Raw genomic sequence first — 25,252 nt, 5'->3', positions numbered from 1 at the left:
GACAGGAAAATTACACTGAAGATGATATAAGAGAAATCTATTTTTCTTATTGATTTTATTGACTTTATTGATTTATGGAAACATTTAAGAATATTTAACGATAATTAATGCATTCAAAAATTCAGTATCTATCTCAATGATGTCACAATAGTACAAATGAGTGGAAGGGATCTGAAAGTCCTTCTTTACTTTCATATTATCAACTTACTTGTGCATGCGACATACGGTGGGTCAGATGGAGCCCGGTAATACCCGTCTTCACATTCACATCTGGCAGAGCCCTCTTTATCAGAAAAACTGTGAGTTGGACAACGAGAGCACTGAAGATCTTGAGAGGAAGATTTGTAGAACCCACGGCCACAGGCTGGGTAAGCAAAAGAAAATGAAAATAGGAACATGAGAGCAAATAGACCTTTAAAAAATGCATGTAATATTTAGCAAATAATAAAATATTAAATCTGATTTATGAAAAACAAGTTCTTTATGATAAACTGTGTTTTAATGTATATCAATAATCCAATATTATGACAGTTCATTTTAAACAAAGTGATACAGCAAACTTGTACCTTCAGTTGGCATCAATCCAAGTCTGTAAACCCAAAACTAAACATGAGTATAATTTATTTAGACAAAATCTCAGGATATTTATTTCATATATTTAATTCAAATTTAACTTTGATTTCAACAAAATTGTTAGTCTGCATTAGCACATTTCAAAGTTATGTTTTCTTAATCTAATGTAGCTATAAATTAACTTTTTATATGTTCATGTTGAAAAATATTGATATGACTTTGATTTTCAGACTAGAAATAATAATAATGTAAAAATGTTCAACTGAAAATGATAGAAATGTATTTGCCCAAAATTTCAGGTAACTACAAGACATAATTTCAAACACTTTATGTTGTAAGGCAGGCTGCTTTCCACTAAGTGAACTTCTTTGTTACTAAAAACAATGAAATTCTATTACTAGAAGATGGATGCATGACCAGAAACAAGGGGAAAGTCATCGCCTGTAAATAGACTGTGACCCTGTTTCTCCTATGCTGAGAGAGTTTAGGGTGCAATCACACTAACACAGCAGTTGCTCTCAGCAATGAAGAGAGATGTACTGAGAATATTTCTTCCACTTCCTAATGAAGTTGCTCTTATTCATTTAGATTCTGTTATTAAATCAGGTAACCACGCACCATTAATATCACTTGACATTTTATATATTTATATTTATCTTCAATTAAAATTTAACAAGTTAAATTTTCATTATTTCAATAGTTTATTAATTGATAGTATTATAAATCGAATATATTGAATAAATTCAATGTATTTCTCATATTTATTAAGTGAAAGTCTTTTTAAGTTTTAGTGACCTTGAATTTAATAAAAATGAATAAATAATATCTATATGGTTACTGAATGTTTAACATAAATTTATTTTTAACTTTTAATTTATTACTTAAAAGTTTATTAATATTATCCACTTGGGCATTAATCAAAAAATTAATCACATTTCACTCTTAGGGGGTGGAAAACAGGAACAATCCTATAGTCTCTAGAAAATGATTGAATCATTAATTTTTTTTCACATACTGAATATTTAATGCATAATTGTGATACATCTGAGAATTCAAAATCACTTTGGGAGCTTCAAGAAAATAAGACTTTTACATGAATAATATAGGTATTTAATATAACTGAGAAACTTAAAGACATATTATATTGAGATAGGTAGATATTTATACAGAACAACAACCATTTCATTGTAAATATATGACCCACTACTGCCCTCAGAAGCCAGTCTCCTTTGTTGTCTTTAGTTGGCATCTCAAGACAAGAGGAAAGCAGCACAAACACTTTACACACAAAAAAAGCTTAATGCATTTTCACATGTCCTCAGTAGCAGATATTACAAATCTAAGACACAGAGAGAATAATAAGATGGATTACAACATAATATAACAAAAATAAAAAACCATAAAATGTTTCTAAAGGTATGATCTTGCCATATAAAAGAATGGTTAACCAGTAGGATAAAGGATTTAGCTTAGATTTCTCAGGATGAAATTCTTCTTTCTTTAAATATTCACTGTAACTTGCCATATGTATTATCCATAATTCAATGATCATATATAAAACAGAGAAGGCAATGCTTTACTCACAACCTGCAGCCTGAAACATTAGGGTCCAGAGAAGGAAAAGAGAGAGAGAGAGAGAGAGAGAGAGAGAGAGAGAGAGAGAGAGAGAGAAACAGAGAGAGAGACAGAGACAGAGAGACAGAGAGAGACAGAGAGAGAGAGAGAGAGAGAAAGAGAGACAGAAAGAAGAGGTGTGTGCTGACAAGTCTTTAATGACATTATGTGTATATTTACTTACTATTTTACCGGGAGAGGAGGTTAGGATCAGGGAAATAGAGAACAACAATGGCAAGATGATTTGGCATTTACTAGGTAAGTCTTCCAGAAGTAGTAAGCAGCAAACTAATTATGCCTACTAGTGGAATCCCTCAGAATTCTCTTTCTTCCGTTACAAATAAAAGCCTCTAAATAAAGGCTTATTCCTATTTTTCCCACAAATAAAAGGTACTTTTCTTGTTCCACTTAACATGATTTTTAGAACGTATATGATACCTAATGCAGAATAATACAGAGAAATTTAAAACTCTTATCACTCAACTTTCAAATTACATTAAATTCTGTTACCCTTTTAACAGATGGGAAAACAGATTTGAAGCAAAAGTAACCTGAGTTCTTCAAATAATTTTGTTGGTCTAGGACAAAACTGGATTTAGAACACAGGACTACTGACACAAAGCCATATGCTATTCCACCAGACTTTTACTATTGAATGAGCCAAAGTTTGGCACTTATTTAATGGGTCTTAGAGCCTTAGCAACCCTAAAAATTAATTTCAATGAACCCTTATTATTTTTATTATACAATTTTAATAATTTAGAGCTATTAATTTAATTTAGAAACCTATGAAATAATATCCTACCACAACTTAAGAAAATAAATTAAAGAAGTATTCTCAATTTCATTGTGAATTTTGGCACTGATGGTGCCCACAAAATTATGGAGTTCATGTATGGCTATCATTAAATAGATAGAGGTAATACCAGAAAAAATGTGATCATAAAAGTCTTAACATTTTTTTCTTTGAAGTAATATTCTGTCTCAGTTCAGTTAACATTGAAAATAATAAGTTGTAGCAAGCCAGTTTTCATTTAATCTCTAAGGAAACTATCAATTTAGAGTTATTAAAAATAAGTGCAAAATCTTCAGAGGAATGGTATTAAGAGCAAAGTCAAGACCATGTGAAGACAAAAGCTGTATCTTTGAGGATAATGGTGAGCAATTGGGTGGTAAAAAGCTTGGAAAGGCAGTAACAGATGCTCTTAAAATTAGAAATTGTGATAAGATATCTACACGAAATAGCTACAGTTAAATACCCAATGAGATAAACCGGGGGAAAGTCGCATATCTGAGAGGCATACACATAAGGGAGAATTAGATGAGCTCTCCAACTACGCCCAAAAAGGCTCCACAGAAATCCAGGCAATTTCTCCTCTCTATAAATGCAGCTGATTTTCCAGAAAGTACTAGTAAAAAGTCTTTAGAGGTAAATGCCTTCTGAAACCTTAAACATAAATTTCCTTTATATATAATTATGAAGTATACAAAAATAACTTTTCAGGAATTGTACAAAACTAATTTTACAAAATTTCCTCCTTTGCTTTATTTCTTAATTTGTTCAATAAACACTCAAACTCAAAGCAAATGTTAATTGGTATGTATTGTACTATAGTTAAAGTTACAATAAGAAATATACCATTTAACTTTCTGCATCTTGAGCTTTTTGGTTTTTTAACTGAACATTGTTTTAAAAGTAATGTTTCACTATATTGATAAAAATTGGGGATATTTATAAAACTTGTTTTAAATATTTACTTTTGTAAAAATAATCTTTCACTTATTATTTTAATAACAGTATTGTTCATTGTTACCATAAAGACCTGGGATTGATTCTTTTGCCAATTCTTTCAATCCTTAGGGCCTTATGAATAAAATAAATTCATTATCCTAGAGCCAAGAATTGTAATCTTGTCAGATTTCATATGCTAAGCAAGTTTTTGCTTAGTCTGTTCTTTAAATGGAAAACCACCAAAGAAAAAGGGAATCTAGGAAAACATGAAACTTATGTACACTAGATATTAACAATATTTTCTACTATAATATATCTACTAAATCATATTACAATATAGTATATCATAAGATATACTATATTGTTTACTACAATGAAATAAAAGTAATTTATTATATTAAATTTCAACTATTTTAAACAATAATATATTATACTTATAGGACAAAATTGATTCAAATAATGTTTGGGATTTAAATTCCTTAACAACACAAAAGGCAACAGGATGTCCCATTTATAAATTAATCATTTAAGAATAATAATATTGCACCAAAATTCTGAGAACAAAGATTCTTAAATATACAAAAGAGATGATACTAAAATCTTGCATTCTGATTCTTAATTAAACTCTCCTAATAATCATGCATTCTGTACTTGTCTTCAGTGGATTCGCGTTTAAGCAATAGGATACCAGGCCTCTGAGTCTATATATGTCTGATGTAGTCAGTGGAAGAGTCAAGGCACTGATAAAACAACTCTGTTCCAAATGTGTTCCAAATGGACAATCCTAAAGACCATCCAAAAGTCACAAATTTCCAATCCTCCTTAGGCTAAGCAGTTAGGTAAAGCAGAATATCTCTTCTTCCTGAGTGGGGGTGCAGAACTCAGACTTGCCGTTTCTTTAGATTTATGACCTGTAGGGGTAAGCTTGGGGGAAAGCCACTATATTTCTAAAAACCTCCTTCCCATAATCTTGTCCTAGAAAATCAACATATCCAAAAAGTCCTCCTGGTCCTTAATCGTCATTATTTTTGGATAATCTTAAGTTCTAACTTTTATTTCAAACATACTAAACACCATTCCTGACACAGAGACACTAACAATCCACATCTTAGTCAGCTCTCCTCCATGGCTGCACATTAGGAAAGCTTTGAAAAGACACTCATGCCTTGACTATATCACAATAATTAAATTATTGTGGGTTTGGACATTTCTATATCTTAAAAGTTTTTCAGGCATCCAAAATCAACATCTTGGAGGTTCCAGATATTTTCTCAGACTATTAAAATCTCCAAAGAATGCATGATGTGGATAATAATAAAATATCTCCACTGTAAGAATTACGAGGTAAAATGACATACTAAGGAACTAAAGTAGAATTTTAAGAGAAATAAAAATGCAAAAAAGTAAAATCCATTAATAAGCCAATCAAAAAATAGACAAAGAATCTAAATTGATGTTTTCTCCATGGAAGATATACCAATGTCCAATAAGCATATAAAAAGACGCTCACCATCTTTAGCCATTAGAGAAATGCAAACCCACAATGAGATACCATTCACATCCAGTAGGATGGCTATAATCAAAAAGATAATAACAAATGTTGAGGAAACTATCAAGGAATGAGAATCCTCCTACATTGCTGATGGGAATGTAAAATGATACAGCCACATTTTGAGAAAGACTGGCAGTTCCTCAAAAGGTTAAACATCATTACCACATGACCCAGCAATTCAACTCCTAGGTATATACCCAAGAGTAAGGAAAATATATATATATATACACAAACTTACATATTAATGATCATAGCAGAATTATCCATAATAGCCAAAGTGTAGAAACAACTCAAACGTCCATCCACTAATGAATGAATAAAAACAATGGAATATCATTCACCAATTAAAAAGAGTTAAATACAGATACATGGTATAACGTGGATGAACCTTGAAAACATGCTACATAAAAGAATACAGTCATACTACATATTGTACGATTCCATTCATATGAAATATCTAAAATAGGCAAATCTATAGAGCAGAAAGTACATTAGTAGTTGCCAGGGCATGGCATAGTGAGGAGAAATTGTAAATGACTGTTAATGGGTACAGGGTTTATTTTTGGGGTGATTACAATATTCTAAAATTGATTTGCAGTGATGGTTGTATAACTCTGTAACTATGATAAAAAACAATGAATCATACACTTTAATAGGTGAATTGTATGGTATGGTAATAATATCTCAGTAAAGCTCTTATAATAAAATCCATTAATAATGCAATTTCAAATCTTCACTTAAGCAAGTATTAATTAAAAAATAGCCAGTTTTTCTATCTATATTAATTTGTCTTTCTAACATAAACTTTATTTTCATCTATTTTTATAAATTTGCATTTAAGTGTAAGAAATTAAATTACTGAAAAACACTGGAAATCTATAGTCAATATACTATTTTTTACCCATTTGTTAATTTGGTGTGTACCTTTAGAGTTTCATAAATAATAGCTAATCGTTTATCTGAATAGTATTGATTTTATCACTTAAAAATAGTCTTGTCAATACTAAGATTATATTTAGGGAGATTTTTGATACATTATATAAAAAAAGTTAGTTGTGACTGAATCTGAATAGATCTTAAACATTCCTACTATTTATCCACATTACTTTGACAGACAGGTCTGTTTCCTTCCCCCACCTCTCCACTTCTTCCCCACAAGTTAACTGGATACAACTAGACCCAGCTTCCTCAGGTCTTACTCCATTTCCAGACCTGTAATTTTAAGAACAATAGAACTTTTTCTGAAGGAGTTATGTATGTCTGCGTGTAAAATATAAGGCTATGCAGATGTTTCCGGCCACAATTATGCAGCTGCAAAGAGTTTATTAATTATAAACTATAAGTGGATTGTTCTGTAATTGAAGCTTTCTGGGATTTAACGTTGCTGCAGAATCTAGGTACATAGCTAAGGATTCTAATGAATGCTGCTATTTTATTTATTGCGGATAAACATTTTACTTCATTCAAGCAAAGCCGGTCTGTTTCCACAGGAGCTTTCAAATATTTGTGTCATATTAATATCTATGCTTCTATAAGGCAAAGAGGAAAGCGCAACTTGTAGAAATAGTATTCCCACTGCTCAAAGTGCTGACCTCATCTGGGATGGACGGATCCAGAATCTGTATTTTAATCCTATTGACAGTGCCTCAGTGGGAATAATTACAAAAGTCCACCTGAAATACAGACCTCCTGTCAGAGATATGCTATGATTTTTCACATTGAGAATGAACAGCAGCAGGAAAGATAATAACAACATGATGTAATGAGTATATTACAGTTCATGATACACCATCCATGACACCCTACAGCTAACTTGCAAGAGTTTAGAAAAGATACCAAGCAGAATATAATTTTATTTTTATGTCTTTATTATTTTTCTATTTTCAGTTGGCCAATTAACTTTTTTTTTTTTTTTTTAGTAGAGACAGGGTCTCGCTCTTGCTCAGGCTGGTCTTGAACTCCTGAGTTCAAATGATCCACCTGCCTCCACCTCCCAGAGAGCTAGGATTACAGGCGTGAGCCACCGCACCGGCCAGAATATAAATTTTTGATAATAGGTACTCAAGTGCCTGAAAATAATGTGGGGGATTTTTAAACTAAAAAGAAAACTCATTTCTGGTCATTATAAATTTGTGTATATGTTTACTATAATTTGTGTTATTTAATTGAGTCCTTAAATTTTTTTTGTTATATACTGGGAAAGACACATGTAAAAATAAAGAAGCCTTTAAAAGCTTTGTTTTTAATATTTAGAATGTAAAATAAAATGAAACAAAGCATTATGTAAACACATTTATAATTAAATGATCATCTTGAAATATTCTAAGAATTTTATTGAAGTCTGGAGCTAAAAACACTCCTTATTTTACCAAAATATCACTGTAATGCCAATGTGTTTTTGTCGCCAAAATAATAAAAAAAGGAAAAAAAGTCAATTTAGAACATTTTAGATCTCTTTTGTCTTATTACTTATTCTACTTTATAAATATTTGGGTATTTGAAGAGGTAATGTGACACAGGAAAAGAAAAATGGATTTTAACTCAAAGGACCTGTGTTCAAATCCACTCCACCACATACTATTATATAATTGGGGCAAAGTCACTTCACATTGGGTATCAATTTCCTTATTTCCTTGTTATTAACTCCACAGTATTATGGACACATTCATTATTTTTTTATATTTCTATCTGCAAATTTTTTTTAACAATAACACAGTAATCAAGTATCTAGCTGTTAAGCTGCCTTACAATTATTTCAACTGAAGCACTATCTTTCAGACCACGTATATTTCTACCAGCACCACCCTACATCCCTGCAAAAATACCACATACAAATGTACAGTACACTTACTTAGGTTTTTAGTGATGCCTCAGTAAGAGTGAGGCAGGTTCTAAAAGGGCTCTCCTGTGTCTGCATGGCATCCTGGGTGGTGCCTGCTGCTGCCTGTCAGAGATCCCTCTGCCAAACGATTTACCTCTAGCTCTCACTGTGTCATTGTTGCTGAACCCTGTCTGTATTTCCAAAGATGTTCACAGTCATTTCAGCACATGCAGATAAGGATCCAGAAATAGAATTTTTAAATCATGTAAATTACTGAAAAAAAATTAACTCTCGTATACGGAAACATTCAAAATGAAATGCAAACCCTTCTGGATCTCACTCAATATTGTTCTCATAGACTCACTCTGATAATTCACCCTATAGATAAAAAAATTGAACTATGACATCTCAGAATTTAGTAATAGGATTGGAAAAGCACTAAAATAAAGTACCATGTTTCCCCCAAAATAAAACAGGGTCTTATATTTATTTTTCCTCAAGAAGACACCCTAGGGCTTATTTTCAGGGGATGTGTTATTTTCCCCTCAAAGCCTCAGCTTGCAGCACACACAGGATGGCCAGAATCTGACAGGGGGAGCTGACCTTGGTGGGGCTGCCTGCACCTTCAAGGTCACCTCTGGGATAGTAGCTGTCACGATGGGGCAGATAAGAAGGGCTGCTCATCTTCTTTACCGCTAGGTGACAAAATGCATAGGTTGTGCAGATACGCTGCATAGCCATGCCCATCACTAGGTCCTATTTTCAGTGTAGGGCGTATATTGCGCAAATGCTTAGCAATCCTGCTAGGGCTTATTTTATGGGTAGGTTTTATTTTCGGGGAAACATGGTAATCTTAACTCTAACTCAAGACTGTGACAAAATGGTATGCTTATGGCATTCTCATGGACTAAAAACACTTAAAATTTTGAAAGCTAACTTAATAAACTCAGATATTTACAGTGAAATGCTATTGTATTCTACTGAAAGATTTCCTTGAGGCATGCCTTTAAGTGTCATAAGAAGAGTTCTTAAATCACAATTGGTGTTAGGAAGATTTCAGAAAGTGGGCACAATCTACCATATCATTTATGCCACTGTCAAGTTTATTTTCAAATATTTCTCTTATATTTACTATAAAATCATAAATTTTGCAAATTCAGTTTTATTACTTGTTTTCATTTTGAAAATATATTGAGAAAGGTCAGACAATGTAGGCTTTACATACAAAAAAAATCTAAATTATATGAATGAGAACTCCTCTTTTTAAGGATCATTATTACTCTGGGTTTTACATAGCAATTTAAAACATTTCTCAAAAGATAAAATGCATATTTTGAATGATAGAAACTGTTAGTTTCATTACATAAGGTCTCACTTCAATGATCCTAAAGAGGCAGTTCAGCTTGTCCTTTATATAAATTATGAGTTTGATTGCTCTCCCAGTGTTTATCTGGGTAACCTTTGCTAATTTGTTTAAGTTTTCTGGGTCCAGTTTTCCTGTATCTAAAATAAAGTAATAAGACCACCTTATAAAGTTATTTTAAATTTGAGAACACAGTTCATTTGAAGAATTTATCACACTGCCTGTCATAGAATAAACAGTCAATAAACATTTAACTGTTGTGATTGTTTTAAAAACAATGTCAATTTCCATGCAAAGTTTTTATCTCACTCTAGTTTCTCTACCCCTGATAACCTTGAAACCATTAATAGACGTGTATGTAAACAAGAAATGCAAATTAATTACTAACCAAATATACCCAAATTATTCAATCCTGACCAAATTATTATTATTTGCATGCTGTGTATCTATCACTGTGCCAGGTGGTAATGGACCAAAAAAGTATATCATCTAAAGAACAAATATGATAATCTCTAAATACTACACTATCTTTTTGACCACTAGACTCAAATGGTACAGATAATCAGTTGATGATGAACTTAAGCTAATTAAATTTCTGATATTTCATAGCAAATTACTTATATAACTTATAAATATTATGCCTTAATTTGTATCTTTTACAGCATGCTTAATTATCTCTTATTTCAGTGGTGAATAAAAACTCTAAAGTCACCTTTCCTGCCAAAGCTGTAGTATTTCATCAATGTGAAGTGAGAAAACTACTCAGCACAGGTGGACATGCAGGAAGTGTGTAGGGACACATTATTGACCAATTATATACAAACTGGAGAGCTATTTGTGGCAGTTATTGGCTTACTTTTCAATGAAGCTAATGATGGATACGGCAATATCAGAATATTCTGTAAGGTTAGTTTACTTCAAGTTCATAAAAACTTCAACTGGAGAAGATATATGTATATAAATATTAATGTTTTATATTTCATTATATTTTATAAAGTCAAAAATTTTCGTTCAGCTCAACAGATTAAAATATGAGACTATTTTGTGAGTGGTCCATCAATAATTGGTTTTTCTCCAACAATGTACTTAAATCTATATATTTATAGAAAAACTTGCAAAATCTATAGCTAAAAAGAGAAGATTTAATTCCATCTTAATGTCTTAAAGAGCAGCCTAAGACATAGGCTTTTCACAGTAGTTTTTTGCAATAATTTCAAAAATGATTAAAACAAAATCAGTTAAAGCAATCTTTCTAGCTATTCTGTGAAGACTTTGTTTTCCTTATTTTGTCAGTTATAAAATGTAGATCAATACTAAGTCTTGTGAAGCAAATAACCCTAAAGCAGTTTAAGGCAGTTTGAACATGTGGGGAGATAAATAATCATTTCTGTTATGTCAGTGGAAAATTTTCTGTAGATCATAAAGAAATCAGTTTACCCTGAAGCATGACATTTTAAAAAGATGCATCAGGACAATGAGTAGATTCACTCAATTCTTAATTCTTAGAAATAAAAGAAAATCACAGGCAGAATAAATCCTTACAAAAAAGGTTGAGCTCAATCCTTTTTTTAAATAAAAGAGCTAGCTACCAAAAAAAGGCCACACACACACACACACATACACATACACAGTTGTGAGATAAATACAATTGTCACAGAGAAACAAAGTGTAAGAATTCTCTACCTGGATTTCCATATTTTCTATTCTATAAAAATAGAAAGACAGTTAATTAATTGTTAATTTCAATCTCTACACCAAATAATCTGAAACCGCTTTATCAATAACCTATTAACTTTGCATTCATAGCATTTTGCAAAGAGACAATGTAGGCTGTTAATAGAATATTATTTAATATTTTTAAATAAACTCTTTAGGAAAAGTAGCCAATCTACATATGTAAAGAGACACCCTATATAGTTTAGTCCTTTTTAAAAGAATAACTAATTAATCTCTCATGAATCAGTTTCTTCTTCTATATTTTCTGACCTCCTAAGGCTAGTTAGAACAGTTTTACACTATACAACAAACCACAATTATGGCATTAACACTGCCGTAATTGTTTCTTTATGTGTGTCTTGTCTATCTCTCTGTGAACCCCTCAAGGGCAAGAATTATAAAATATGTATCCATGGATTCCCAAAGCCTAGCACAATGTCTAGCACACAGCAGGAGGTCAACCTATGTTTATGGAATGAAAGAATGGAAAAATCTTCATTTATCCCACAGCATTATGCATCTGGCAATACCATCCCACTTACCAAAGGTTAATTCACTGACACCATTTAGTAAATTTTTCATAGTAATCAGATCAATGGGACTGATGTGGCACCTTCTTAGTAGTGGACAGTGCAGCACTGGATACATCAGTAAGGAGAGACATTTCAGGAGCTTTCGGTCTTAAAGGATTTCCTTGTTATGCTGCACAGGGAGACAACTGCACAGCCACCTTGATATTAATGCTTTAGATGATTTTTGACATGATTCTATTAGCATCCTTAACATAGTAATATGAATAAGTACATGAGTGAGGAAATACATTTTACAAATGTGTAATTGGAATATCTCCTTTGAACATAGGAGAGAGAAGGTTCAAGAGAAAGAAAACAACTAGATTGAGAATTATAAATTATATCAAAACTATCTGTGCAGGGTTCTTTTCCAAGGCAAAGAACTAGGGAATAATAGTTCTCCCTGCTCTGGATTCTTAAAAAAGAACATTTTTCTTCAAGTATATGACCGATCCAAACTCAAAAAAAAAATTCTAGTTTTAACAATAGTAGTTTGAAACTAGACAGGCTGCTAGTTAAATAAGTTCTTCTAATTAACATTTCTATTGGAAAACACAGAAATGTCACAGATGCTTTATGTTATGAAAAATAATTTCAATTTATTTCTTACTTGCTCTAGGGAAATAATCAGGTAGGGCTACACGGAGGAGGTAGAATGTGAACTGAGACTTGAAGAATGGAAACATATCTTTATAAATTTTTTAAAACCATTATTATATAGTAATCAAAAACTAATTTAAATATAAGGGGCTATTGCTTCTTTTATTATAAGCATAAATACACACATATATTCACATACCCTACTGTACATTTGTGTTTTCCCATTCAATTTCATGTGTCTGTAAGACAAATTAATTCATTTGAACTATGACAAAACTAAAAGTTAAAGTATTTATAAGGATATATTCTGCTTTTCTCATGTTAAAACTTGAATCTAATAGGAAAAACTGGGTAAAACCATAAATATTGTAACATAGAGCTCAGAAAAAGTACAGTCAACCCTCCATATCTGCAGATTCTTCATTTGTAGATTCAACAAATTGTGTATAGAAAATATTTAGGAAAAAACAATAAAAAATAATATAACAATAAAATATAATACAAATTTAAAACATAATACAATATAACAACCATTTAAATAGCATTTGTATTATGTTAGTTATTATAAGTAATCTAGAGATGATTTAAATTATTTTAAAGGATGCACATAATTGATATGAAAATACCATACCATTTTATATAAGGGACTTGAGCACTTTCAGATTTTGGTATGCAAGGGAGTACTGGAACAAGTCCCCCATTGATACTGAGAGGTGACTGTAATAGGAAGCACTGCAAAGTATTGGACTCAACACCTATATGCATATATACTTCAATCTGGAATAATTGATAAATTTAGAAGTGAAATACTGTTTTCTCATAGGAAAGAATAATAATGTAAATTTTTACATTTCCTAATAAAAATGTGTTGGAAGTTGTTACAAAGAAAATGATAAACTAGAATATAATTATTGATTCTATCTCTATACTAATGGTATAATAAAACAATATTTTATATGGATAGCTCATAGTGTCTTAAATCTTCCTAATTAATTCATATCAAATCATCCCAAAGCCTGATTAATATTTGGAAATGTTAATTTATACTAACCAGAGGATAGGAAATTAGAAAGGGAAAGAAGCAGTTCAAAGATTGCACCTAAATGAAGTGGTTAAGAACAAACAGAATAAAAGTAGATGACAGATTGTAAAGACATACTGTCACAGATGGATACCAGGTGGAATGGATCAGACAATATTTTTAGAATAGACTTTTATTCAACATTTAAGTTGAACTACCCTTTTGGGTAAATGTTCCACAAAAGACTGATAAGAAAACTAGTTGTACATGTGTCTAAATAAACGGAATATCTAAAAGCCAAAGGGTGACTAACTTAGTCCTATCTAATTTAGGAATAATTAAACGTTGAATAAGAATATGTAAAATAAACACTTTGTGAGTGGATGAACACCAATGAAAAAATGAGGTATCTGACACTTGAAAATTTCCATTGTGCTTTAATTTTGTTTCATCACAATGAACACAATACCTACATTGTGGCAAAAAAAAAGGCAATCCTTGCCAAATGTCAACAACTAAAAAAGGAGAGGCCTAACCTTGTAAGAATATGACTATTCCTTTTAAGATTTTCAGCATGATTATTTTGTAGTTTAAATTAGTAGTCCTTTAAGCAAGAGGCTAAAGAGTGAATCTATTCAAGCTACAGATGTTAAAGGAATAAGTCTAGACATGGTGTCAATAAAGGTTTTAAATTCTTTGATTTTCCCAGACTGAAACCCTTTTCTTATCATACAAATTGTATTTAGTCCTCTAAAATTTTTCACAAAATTAGAATTCAGAGAAAATAATTTTATCAAGATAACATGCATTGCTCTCATTATTTCTATTATGTCTTTGCTTTATAAACTTCCCTTGTAAGTTATGTCCTCAAATGGCATGCAATTTGTCCAAACTTTCAAATAGTTTTCTGTTCATTAATGAAATATGTTGAGTACTATTAAATATTAACATATTAATCCATTAATAAATGGCATGTTTATGTTAAACTTATGATTCTCCAAAAGGGAATACACCAGAAGAAAAGGAAGATGACAAATATAGCATACATTTTTGTCATTCTACATAACTAATTTGGGAGATGTTGGTGAATCCTGAGTGCTAAAAACACCACAAATTTTGATACTGTCATCTAAGCTCTCTTATTAAATGATCTCACATAACCCTGTGTGACAATCCTATGTGGTAAACAACTGGCAAATCAATGAAATATCAGATTCCAAGAATCAAAAATATAAGTTAATGGCAAGATTGAGAACCTATTCCGTAGTATTTCCACAAATGATACTGAATAAAAGAAATGTGAATTAAAAGCACTTTTGTACATGCAAGGCTGCCACACAAAAGTATTAACTGATTGAAGAAATTTAGCTGTGGGATTCATTGTTTCTAAGAAATTTCAGAAGGTTTCTGTTTTATATTTGACTTAAGTCTGTTTTTCACTTGACCAAGTTCCTAAATAGCAAGTTTATATGGAATGTTTGGATTTTAAGAAAAGATGAACAATAATGGCTCTTAGAGTTTTCTGTTAAGTTGTTATTTTTGGTTTTTCATATAGAAGCAAAAAAGTACAATTATTGATTATATTAATAAAATATAATATGAACTATAGAGAAAATGTGATTTCTGTTGGTTTATTTCAAAGATATATTGCTGTAAGTATTGACTGTATGTCAAAATGAATATATTTCTTTTATCATATAATTATGCATCCCAATTAAAATACTTAAATAGAAAACATATAGAGCCTAATCTAGACAGCTATTTCCACAATTGTTTTAAGATATATGTGCTCTAAATTGTAAGTTTGTATACTATAATTCAGAACAGAACATTAGGTTTTAAGAATTCTATTTCCTTTGCAATATACCTTTAATTCAAAGAGTAGTGAAGAAGTAAGTTCATGAAAAATTAGTGAATTTGTGACATAGATATTAAGGTAATGCCAATGTATGAACTTACTCAACTATTATATTTTCTCTGTGAAAAGTAGAAAGTTTAACTAACTATATTAAATAGCAAAAAGGCTATTAGAGCTAGAAGCACAGTACTTTGCAGTTAAGTACTTAAGGCATGTTTTGCAAAAGGTAAAAGATTTCAATCCAAAACTCATTTTATATATCATACTAATATATGAAAGGATAAAGTCTTTCAAATATACCTCAGTGTTTCATGATTACTATTAAGTTTCAAAGAAATACAGTGCAACAATAAATAAAGAAGAATGTATCAAATGTCAGAAGAATTAATAAGAAAGTAACATAATTTTTAATTCCTAACCAAGAGAGAGCCCCAAAATAACATGGAATCACACGAAAGAAATTTAAGTAGATATATATATATATATATTTTTTTTTTTTTGAGACAGAGTCTCGCTTTTTTGTCCAGGCTAGAGTGAGTGCCGTGGCGTCAGCCTAGCTCACAGCAACCTCAAACTCCTGGGCTCGAGCGATCCTCCTGCCTCAGCCTCCCGAGTAGCTGGGACTACAGGCATGCACCACCATGCCCGGCTAATTTTTTATGTATATATATATCAGTTGGCCAATTAATTTCTTTCTATTTATAGTAGAGACGGGGTCTTGCTCTTGCTCAGGCTGGTTTTGAACTCCTGACCTTGAGCAATCCACCCGCCTCGGCCTCCCAAGAGCTAGGATTACAGGCGTGAGCCACCGCGCCCAGCCTTTTTTCTTTTTTTTTAATATTCAGACACAAATCTGGCCATGGTGATATCAAAGAGTAAGTCATGTGGTACTGAATTTTCTGAAAGAGAGTCATTACAAGTATTGTTAAAATTCCAAACCATATCACCTCCTTAGTGAAGCCATGTCTGACCCCTGGTTTAGGTAACTGAGTCACTCCTCTATCTTCCCATGCCTCTATTTTAGCATTCTAGATAAGAATTTGGATATAAATGTAGATATAGATGTAGATTTATCCATCTATCTTACATTACACCCTCACTAAAATCTCGAAGATAGTTATCATACTTCTCTAATTACATGTAAAAGTGTCAAATATATTTCACAATTTAATTTTTCAAAGTCTTTCTTCTAAGGGTCATACCTTTACTTACTTGCAAATCCTTGACACTGCCTAGTATGCTTTAGATATATTTATATAGATTGTAATTTTATTTGCCAAAATAGAAGAAACTTGTATCTGTGAGTACATATTGACAGTTAAGAAAAAAAATTATAAAATAGTAGAAGGTAGAACTTTAGACTGCAGGCTAAGGAGCCAAATACCTTGAGTTCAAATCTTGGGTTCAAACGCTAGACCTACCATTATAGACCTACCATTAGACTATTAATAGGAAACTGCCTTGATTTTCTCATCTGTAATACAGAGATGATAACAACAGTTTCCTCATAAAATTACTATCAAAACTAAATTAAAGAATTTATAAGAGTGTCTGATACACAGTTAATACATGTTAGTTAATATTATCATTATAACATAGTAAAGGACATTATTTTTAAAAGTTAAGACAATATAGCTTCCTCCAAAATGTAAAGAAATCCTGGAATAATCTCCAACCTTTTGCAAACAATCTGTTTAACTGCCTCATTATATAAACCTAAATGTCTGAAAGTTACGACTAAAAATCACTCTAATACTATCAACAGCTAAAGAAGTATTATATATGGAATTCTTTAAAATAATATTTTAAAAAATCTTCATTTGAAAATTAGCATGTTTTCCTTTCTATTGTTTGGTCTGGATAAACTTACTGTGCTTAATATGTTATTTTGGTAGAGGTAAAGCACTACCCCCTACTCTACAAGGAAAGGAAATATGCTCAACATACTTTTCAATACATGTAACTTGCAGTAATACCATAGAAAAACAACAAAAAAACCCAATAAAAACTCAGAGATATGAAAGGCTCAAGAAAAAATCCTAAAAGGTAGTTATTACAGATAAAACATTCGCTGGGGGGGGGGGGTAAGGAAAATAATGAAAAGAGAACAGATTTCTATGATAATACAACCTCTATTTCAAGTCAGTCCATGCTTTTTCTTTGCTATCCTTAACAATGATGTAAGCAGTCATGCACAGTTCAATATCAATCTGCTTTCTATCCAATCTGCAAAATCATTTTTTTTTTTTATCTAAAGACAACTAAGAAAAATGAAAGCACCCATGTTCTTCCTTCATGGCAACAGAAGGAAAAATAAAAATCCACAATATTACAGAGTTTCTTCCATTGTTATTTCTCTTAGCCAGTATGCTCACAGAAACTTCATTATGGGAGATTTAGGAAACACAGGTAGAAGGTAGACAGAAGGAAGTGGAGTGGGTCATCTCATCATTAATATGGAATCTCAAGATAAGCAAGAGATAAAGAGAGAGGAGACTCCAGGAAACATGCTATACTGTCACCAGCAGCAATCAGGTGATGAATTCTCCTTGCAATTTCATTTTCATATACTAACTCAACACTGTAAATCTGCAACCAAACAAGTCACATGAATTCTTTGAGAACATAAGTGATTATTATGTATGAGAACAGAAGACAGAAGATGGTTCTCCCATCTACAGGAATGTGTGTAGCTGATTTTCTGAAAAATTACATCTTCCATTAAAAGGTAAACATTCAGTACCTTTCAAACCAATGCATTTGAACAAAAATAAACTAGGGTATAGGCATAAATGCACAGCCTATAACTGAGCCCCACATACAAGGAAATGTAAGGGCTCTTTCCTCTTCAACCTTTCAAGTCAAGATTCAGGAAGACTCAGGCACTCTGTTCTTCCAACCTTGAGGCAGACTATCAAAACACAAATTAATAATCTTTCTTTCTGTAAGTTCTCATCACTTAATCTATTTCTTAGGTGTCTTTGCTTTCTGAGACAAGGAGCCTAAGGTCCTCACCACTTCAACATTCCTGGCATTATCTGAGAGTAATCACCTTGATGCTTTACATTTTATTAATAACTATTATGAGGAAATATAACACTATACAAAATTTATATGGGAATTACAAGGTTCCAATATATAAAAATTTTTTCTATCTATGGATCTAGGGATATGATTTTAAATTATCCAGTGCAATAGTTTTCAAGTGAGGATGATTTTGTCCCACAGGAAACACTTGACAATGTCCTGGGCGTGGAGGGAAGTTATTGGTATCTAGTAGGTTAACGTTAAGGAAGCTACTAAACACCCCACACGCCCTCCACAACAAAGAATTACACTGCATAAAATGTCAGTAGTGCTACTGTTGAGAAATCTTGCTTTACTACAAACAGGTATCAGTTTTATTTGGAAGCCCTAGGTATCTGCTTGTTAATGGAGCCCAGTCCTAACTAAACAAAATAAATAATGGTTATTGTTGGGTTTTGCATAATTATACGAAAATAAAATATAATTTCGTAAGAAAAGTTAGTTTAGTCTCATCCTTCAAAACTTAGTTTTTCTTCAAAGTTCCCAAGTTCCCTAGATGGTTTTCTTGGAAATTAACTTTGTTTAAATAATTCTGTTAAAAAATAAAAGGCTTTGAACAACTAAAAAAAGTTCTATATAGATTTAAGTTGACAAAAATATTGTTATTATAACTGTCCCTTATCTTACATCAATAACCCCTATTTCAAATTTCAAAAGAAAAAAAAAACTTGGCATTCCTTCAATAGCAAAAAATTTGAAGTTTCTATTTTCCTCCATCTTTCATATTGTTAATCTTTGACATTTTCATTGCAGTAACTCTGTCAAATGTTTATAACAGCTAACCTCAGTTATTGCCCTATATTGCTTATTTGTTTCAGTCATTTGCTGATTCATTCAACACTATTTTGAAGACTTTTTGTGTATTTATCATTCTAAGAACTTTGTAGAAAAACACAATTCCTACCTCACAGAGCTCTCAGTTTACAGAAAGCCAATAATTAAATAAACAATTCTATTTATTTGATAGTAAATCATTATTTATTATGAAAAAGTAGCATCTCCTTTTGTATAACTGAAACCTGCAGAGTAAGAGACATTGAAAAGAGAGCTGAAATAGACTAGTCATAGGCAAAGAAAGAGCAGATGGGAAATAAGATCGTGGCACATTTAAGTCAATGATCATGGTACATTTGAGGCAATGTCAGTGTGGCTGATGTGTAGAATACAAGTGGAAAAGAAGCAAGGGACAGAGCTGGAAAAAGAGACAGGAGAAGGGGTTAGGATGTGTTTTTTTTAATTTTTTTTTCTAAGAGGGATAGGAAGCCATTGAAGGATTTTAAGAAGATAATGTTATGATAAGACTTGCATTTGGAAAGATCACTCCTACTACAAAGGATTAGCAGGAGGCAGAAAAAGAAAATAGAGAGAAGGCTTTTGCAGTAATGCAGGATGACATATAAAAAGATGACAGCCGGCTGAAGCAGGGTGCATCCGTCAGTTTAGAGAGAACTGGACATTAGAAAGATCTTTGAAAGTAGAATTAGGACATTTTTGACTCCATATTCCCCATTTTCTAATCTTGTACTTTCCAATTCTCCAGCATACACTAGTAGATTCAATTTTAAAATACTAGAACTTAAAACACAGCTTATTTACAATAGCAAATAGGGGCCTTAAACATAAGATGAGCAAGACAAGTAAAGTTCTCTCATTCACAGATGACCACAGTGGAGGCTCAGAGACATTAAGTAACTGACTCTCAATTTTGAAATGTTGCTAGGTAGTAAAAATAGGCTTAGAACCTAGCCATCCATTTCTGAATCCAGTCTGTTTCTAGAAAAGTGTATTGCTTCAGAGTCTGGAATTTTAGATTCTGGATTCTGCTTCTAAAACTCTGCCAAAGTCCTGCTACACAATCTGGTACTTGATTACTGTCAGGTATAATTTTCTAATCATTTCATAAATGTATATGTTTATTTACTAGCCATTACACATAGAAATCGAGATAAAAGCATAAACATATTGGCTATGATTGTAGTAAACAGAATCACAAATAAATACTTATATTAATACAAATAATACAGGAAAAAATATATTAGCATTGTTTAGGCTAAAATTGTGTTACACATGGGATAGTTGGTGGTGTGATCAGAACATAAATATGTAATGAAATATAAAAATAAAATTTGCCTTAATACAGGCTCACTCTAAATGCACATTACTTTCAGAGAAGTAAAAAAGTTCAATTGTCTCTTCCTCCAAAACATAATTTTTCTTTCTATTTAATTGCATTTGGCAAGTAATTCTATAAGATGTTTTATATTTTCAGTTCTAAATTTGACTTCTGAAAAATTATAATTAGTCAGTCTGTTATCATGAAATATGAATACCTGAGTCACAATTTAATAACTAAATTTTAGTGAATTATAATTACTTTTGTTAGTAGAAATAATTACCATTACTTATATATCAATTTAATTTTGGATATGATAGGTAACAATAACATTTTATATTAAAGAACATAATATATGCAAGAATATATTTAGAAAAGTGATCATTTTGGAAATATAAAATGAGTGTTAAGGAAAGTCAAAAGGTATATAAAGAAGGTGACGATATAATTTATCATCTAAACCAGGACCCCTTCATGAGAGAAAGAGAAGCAATTAATAATGACAACAGAATGTATGTCGTCCTTAATTTAAAGGGAAATGAACTTTCTGAAAGTTCTTGAAATTACAATGCTGAGTTCCTTAGCAAAAATTCACTTTATGATATAACAACTAAATAACCTAGACATTCACCAAAGTTCTTAAATTTGGAGATTTTGTGAAATTTTGCCAGTGCATCTCCTCTAGCAACGTTTTTAGAAATAGTTAGAATCAATATATTTCACAGTACCAATTTGTTCAAAACTGAGTTTAAAACTGTGAGGTTTTTTGTTTGTTTTTAACATTCCTCCCTGCCAACTAAAGCATCCTTGCTTCATGCTAAGAACCTGGATTCCTTGCTCCAGTTTTAAACAGATTTCAATCTCCAGTAACCTTTAAAAAAATCTATTATTAATTCCATTTAACCCTTGTCAGTCTGTAATAGCATACCCAATTTACTTAAAGAAGCAAAGAGCAATGGTCAAACAAATTAAATCCAATTGAATCTCTCATAATTTGTGCACTTCAGTACTGAACTCTTAATAAGATAAAATAAACATTTTGGTAGGGGGAAGGAAAAATAGTTTAACTCAAACTACTAAAGCTATGAGTTGTGAACCGTAACCATTTACAATATATAATACAAAAACAATGTGTGACCATAAAAGCATTCCTCCATGGATATCAGACATTTTAATCTGTTTTCTAAAAAACATGAGGTATTAAAGAGTTGAAACATTTTTTTTAAGATGCGTGGAGAAAGAAATATCCATTAGTAAGTGGCATTCTCACTGGGATTACATTTCTTGAATATTCTCCATCAAGAAGATGAGAATATCAGTTTTTACACGTTAGTCCAGGAAAGTGATAGTCTGAAATTAGAGCTGCTAAAAACAGGCAGGTACTGTGAAATTCAAAGAAATGCTGCATCAAAAAGCTAAAGGAACGAAAAAAGGATAAAATTCTCTTTATTCTTACAAAATTGGCACATTATTCCAAGTGAGGTAACAGGCAGAACCTTGCAGCAGATTAAAAGGAATTTGAGGACAAATGTTTCATTCAGTAGGCCTTTCTATATAGCAGATAACTTTCCACCCAGTAAAGAAGAGCCTTGTCTTTTATTAACTCCATTTGAAGGTTTGTGTTACTATATAAAACCCCTCTTTTTTTTTCATTTATTCATGAATGTATTGGCAAGGACCTCTGCATCACTCATACTTATAAAATTCAACATGGCAGGTGGTCCTTACTTTTTCACTGAAACTATTAAAAGCTCTGCAGAAAGTGACTGCCTTGTTTCCAGTTGCCTTTCATTTGTTTCAGGTGCCATTAAGCAATGCCTCTTGAACATTTTCATAAAAGCTCCTCTTTAAAAATAATGAAGGCTGCTTTAGGAACAATATATAGTAATTTTTCTGAAATTTTTTACTGTTATTGCAGATATATTTATTTCAAAGGATCACATCTGCTATTTAAAAATTCATCTATTTTCAATGTTCCATGCACATTTGTCCTTCACAACACACTTATAACTTGAGAAAATTCTAATATGATAAATTTTAACTTGAAAGGGAAATAAGCAATAAAAGTTATTAGTTTAAGTTATTAGTATGTAAGTGATACATATTCCATTTTCATAAATCTAGAACTGAAGAGAAATGGTGGGGAACACAAGTATGATCTAATGCAATATGCCTTTAAAAGGTCATATTGTGTTTTACTACCATCTCTGAAACAAACTAAAGGTTTCTATTTTAGAAAATCCTTTTCATTTCAAAATATGGTCCTTAAACACTAGAATTTTTGAGTTATGCTATAAGGCAAATAAGCTGCTTTTTTGGTACTGTGATTATTATACATATATTTAGTAATTTTCACAACTGAATAATTAATAAATAATATCAAATTAAATTAATCACAAATTGGAAAGCTTTGAAACTTTGTATCAATGGTTGATGGAACCAATAAACTAGTAAGTTAGCAGAAAAAAATAGTTACATTCTGGAATTCTGTGACAGAGTATTCTTTTCTTTTTCTTTTTCTTATATCTGTGATCCTTTCATCCCAATTCCTTTGCTCCGTCTTTTGGGAGAGATAAATTGATAGCATCTCCATCTGTCAACAAGTACAGCCATACTTAAGCCATCATCAGCAATCAGAATTTTTCATTTCCCAGTCACAAACTCTGAAATTCCCCACTTTGATCTCAGCCTTGTCTCTTGTTCGTTTCTCACTTTAATTCTATTTTCTATACCCTTCTCCTTGAGGAATCTAGATGATCATTTCTCTGTGTTTGCAAACATTGCTCTAAATACTACTAAGAGTTACATAAAAAGTATTTTTTTCTGAAGTTACTATCCATGTTTTATCAATCAAATAATTTTAGGTAACTTTGGGTAGAAAAAATGCTTTAATACAGACCTCTCAATATCTTTATCTCACATCATAAACCCCCTAAAAGAGGGTACATCCTTTATTATGTGGACAATAAAAATAACTAAAAATAAACTTTTATCCACTCTACTAACAAGTTTACTTTGTCATTTCTCTCTTTTTTTTTTTATGATGCCTTTCTATTCTCATCCCAGTCATTTTCTCACTTTACCATTCATTCTTTGGTTCTTTTGAATTTGGTTTTCTCCCTCACCATTGTTCAGGTGATGGAATGAGATCCTACTTGCCCCAATGTGGTTCTCTCTGAAAAACTCTTCCACCAAGATTTAACCCAACTTGTGTTTCCAGCTTTTTCTACCACTGCTATTTCAAAAAAATTCTCAAAAAGTTCCCAGCATACCCAAGTCATTTCCATGACATATCACTATTATTGCACCCCGCTGCTATCTACAACCACATTTATTTTAATATACTGCTGGATTTTATGACCTGATGTAGGATTCGATTTTAGGAGAAGTGAGTTTTTGAAAGTATTCCTTTCTTCGTCCACTGACCCCAATCAATAAATCTTTGTTCTGTTTTGATAGCCTGGCATTAAGAAGGCTCAATTTGACTGCCCATCATTTGATAGGAGAGTCTCCTTCCCAAATACCTTAAATCTTCTTCAAACATCATCTCTCACACACAGCCTAAAAATTAAAATAACATTTACTAAGCCTGTATTTTGTTTCAGGGATATTACTTAGTAATGTATGTGCATTATTTAATTTAATTATTTTATTTAATGTTAGTAATAATGTTGCATATTACTCAGAATGCATAGATTATATCATGATTCATTAATTTAAGATGAGGAAATTGAGGTTATATGAGATTAAGTACCTTGCCCAAGGTCACAACTGGTAAGTGGTAGAGTAAGAATTTGATTCCTAAACTCTTTTGCTTCACCATGAAAATCTAGTATCTTAGGCAATAACTTATTTGTAACAAAAATATAAAAATAAAATATTCTGGGACGTCTAGGAGAGGGGAGATTATGATCATGAAAAGGGAGATTTTAAGCCGGGCCCGGTGGCTCACGCCTGTAATCCTAGCTCTCTGGGAGGTGGAGGCGGGCGGATTGCTCGAGGTCAGGAGTTCGAAACCAGCCTGAGCAAGAGCAAGACCCCGTCTCTACTATAAATACAAATAAATTAATTGGCCAACTAATATATATAAAAAAATAAAGTTAGCCGCGCATGGTGGCTCGTGCCTGTAGTCCCAGCTACTCGGGCGCTGAGGCAGCAGGATTGCTTGAGCCCAGGAGTTTGAGGTTGCTGTGAGCTAGGCTGACGCCACGGCACTCACTCTAGCCTAGGCAACAAAGCGAGACTCTGTCTCAAAAATAAATAAATAAATAAATAAAGTTATCACTTCAGCATAACCTTTAGTATTATGCCTTCTTTAAAAACTCTACATGATTCCTTCATAACTACAAAAAGTAGTACATATTACCTAGTATGGCACAGAAAGCCCTCCAGACTTTAGTCCAATTTATCTTTCTATTTTCCCAGATTTATCACTATAATCGTTCTCACACAAATCCCAGCTATCTGATCACCAGATAGGACCTGCAATTTCATACATACCACATGTCTGCTCAATTCATGTTCACTGTGCCTGGAATTGACTTCATAGGATCTCACATTTGTTTATTAAATCCCAGTATATATAACATCTCCTGGAAGCCCTTATTTTTTCCCCTGGTTGAAGTCTATT

At 31.9% G+C, this 25,252-nt stretch overlaps 1 protein-coding gene across 5 annotated transcripts in view; it reads right to left on the bottom strand.

Annotated features, from left to right (window-relative positions):
- Positions 1-25,252, bottom strand: part of EPHA7 (EPH receptor A7) — a 177,962-nt gene that overhangs the window by 119,579 nt on the left and 33,131 nt on the right. For all 5 annotated transcript variants that reach the window (XM_076003108.1, XM_012750910.3, XM_012750911.3 and 2 more), the window contains exon 4: positions 209-364. In XM_076003108.1, the coding sequence (XP_075859223.1) occupies positions 209-364 (156 nt within the window). The remainder of the gene's footprint in view (positions 1-208; positions 365-25,252) is intronic.

Source organism: Microcebus murinus, chromosome 5 (genome assembly GCF_040939455.1).
Source record: "Microcebus murinus isolate Inina chromosome 5, M.murinus_Inina_mat1.0, whole genome shotgun sequence".
Taxonomy (NCBI): Eukaryota; Metazoa; Chordata; class Mammalia; order Primates; family Cheirogaleidae; genus Microcebus; species Microcebus murinus.
Note: the sequence above shows the minus strand (reverse complement) of the source record. Positions and strands in the feature narration are given on the sequence as shown.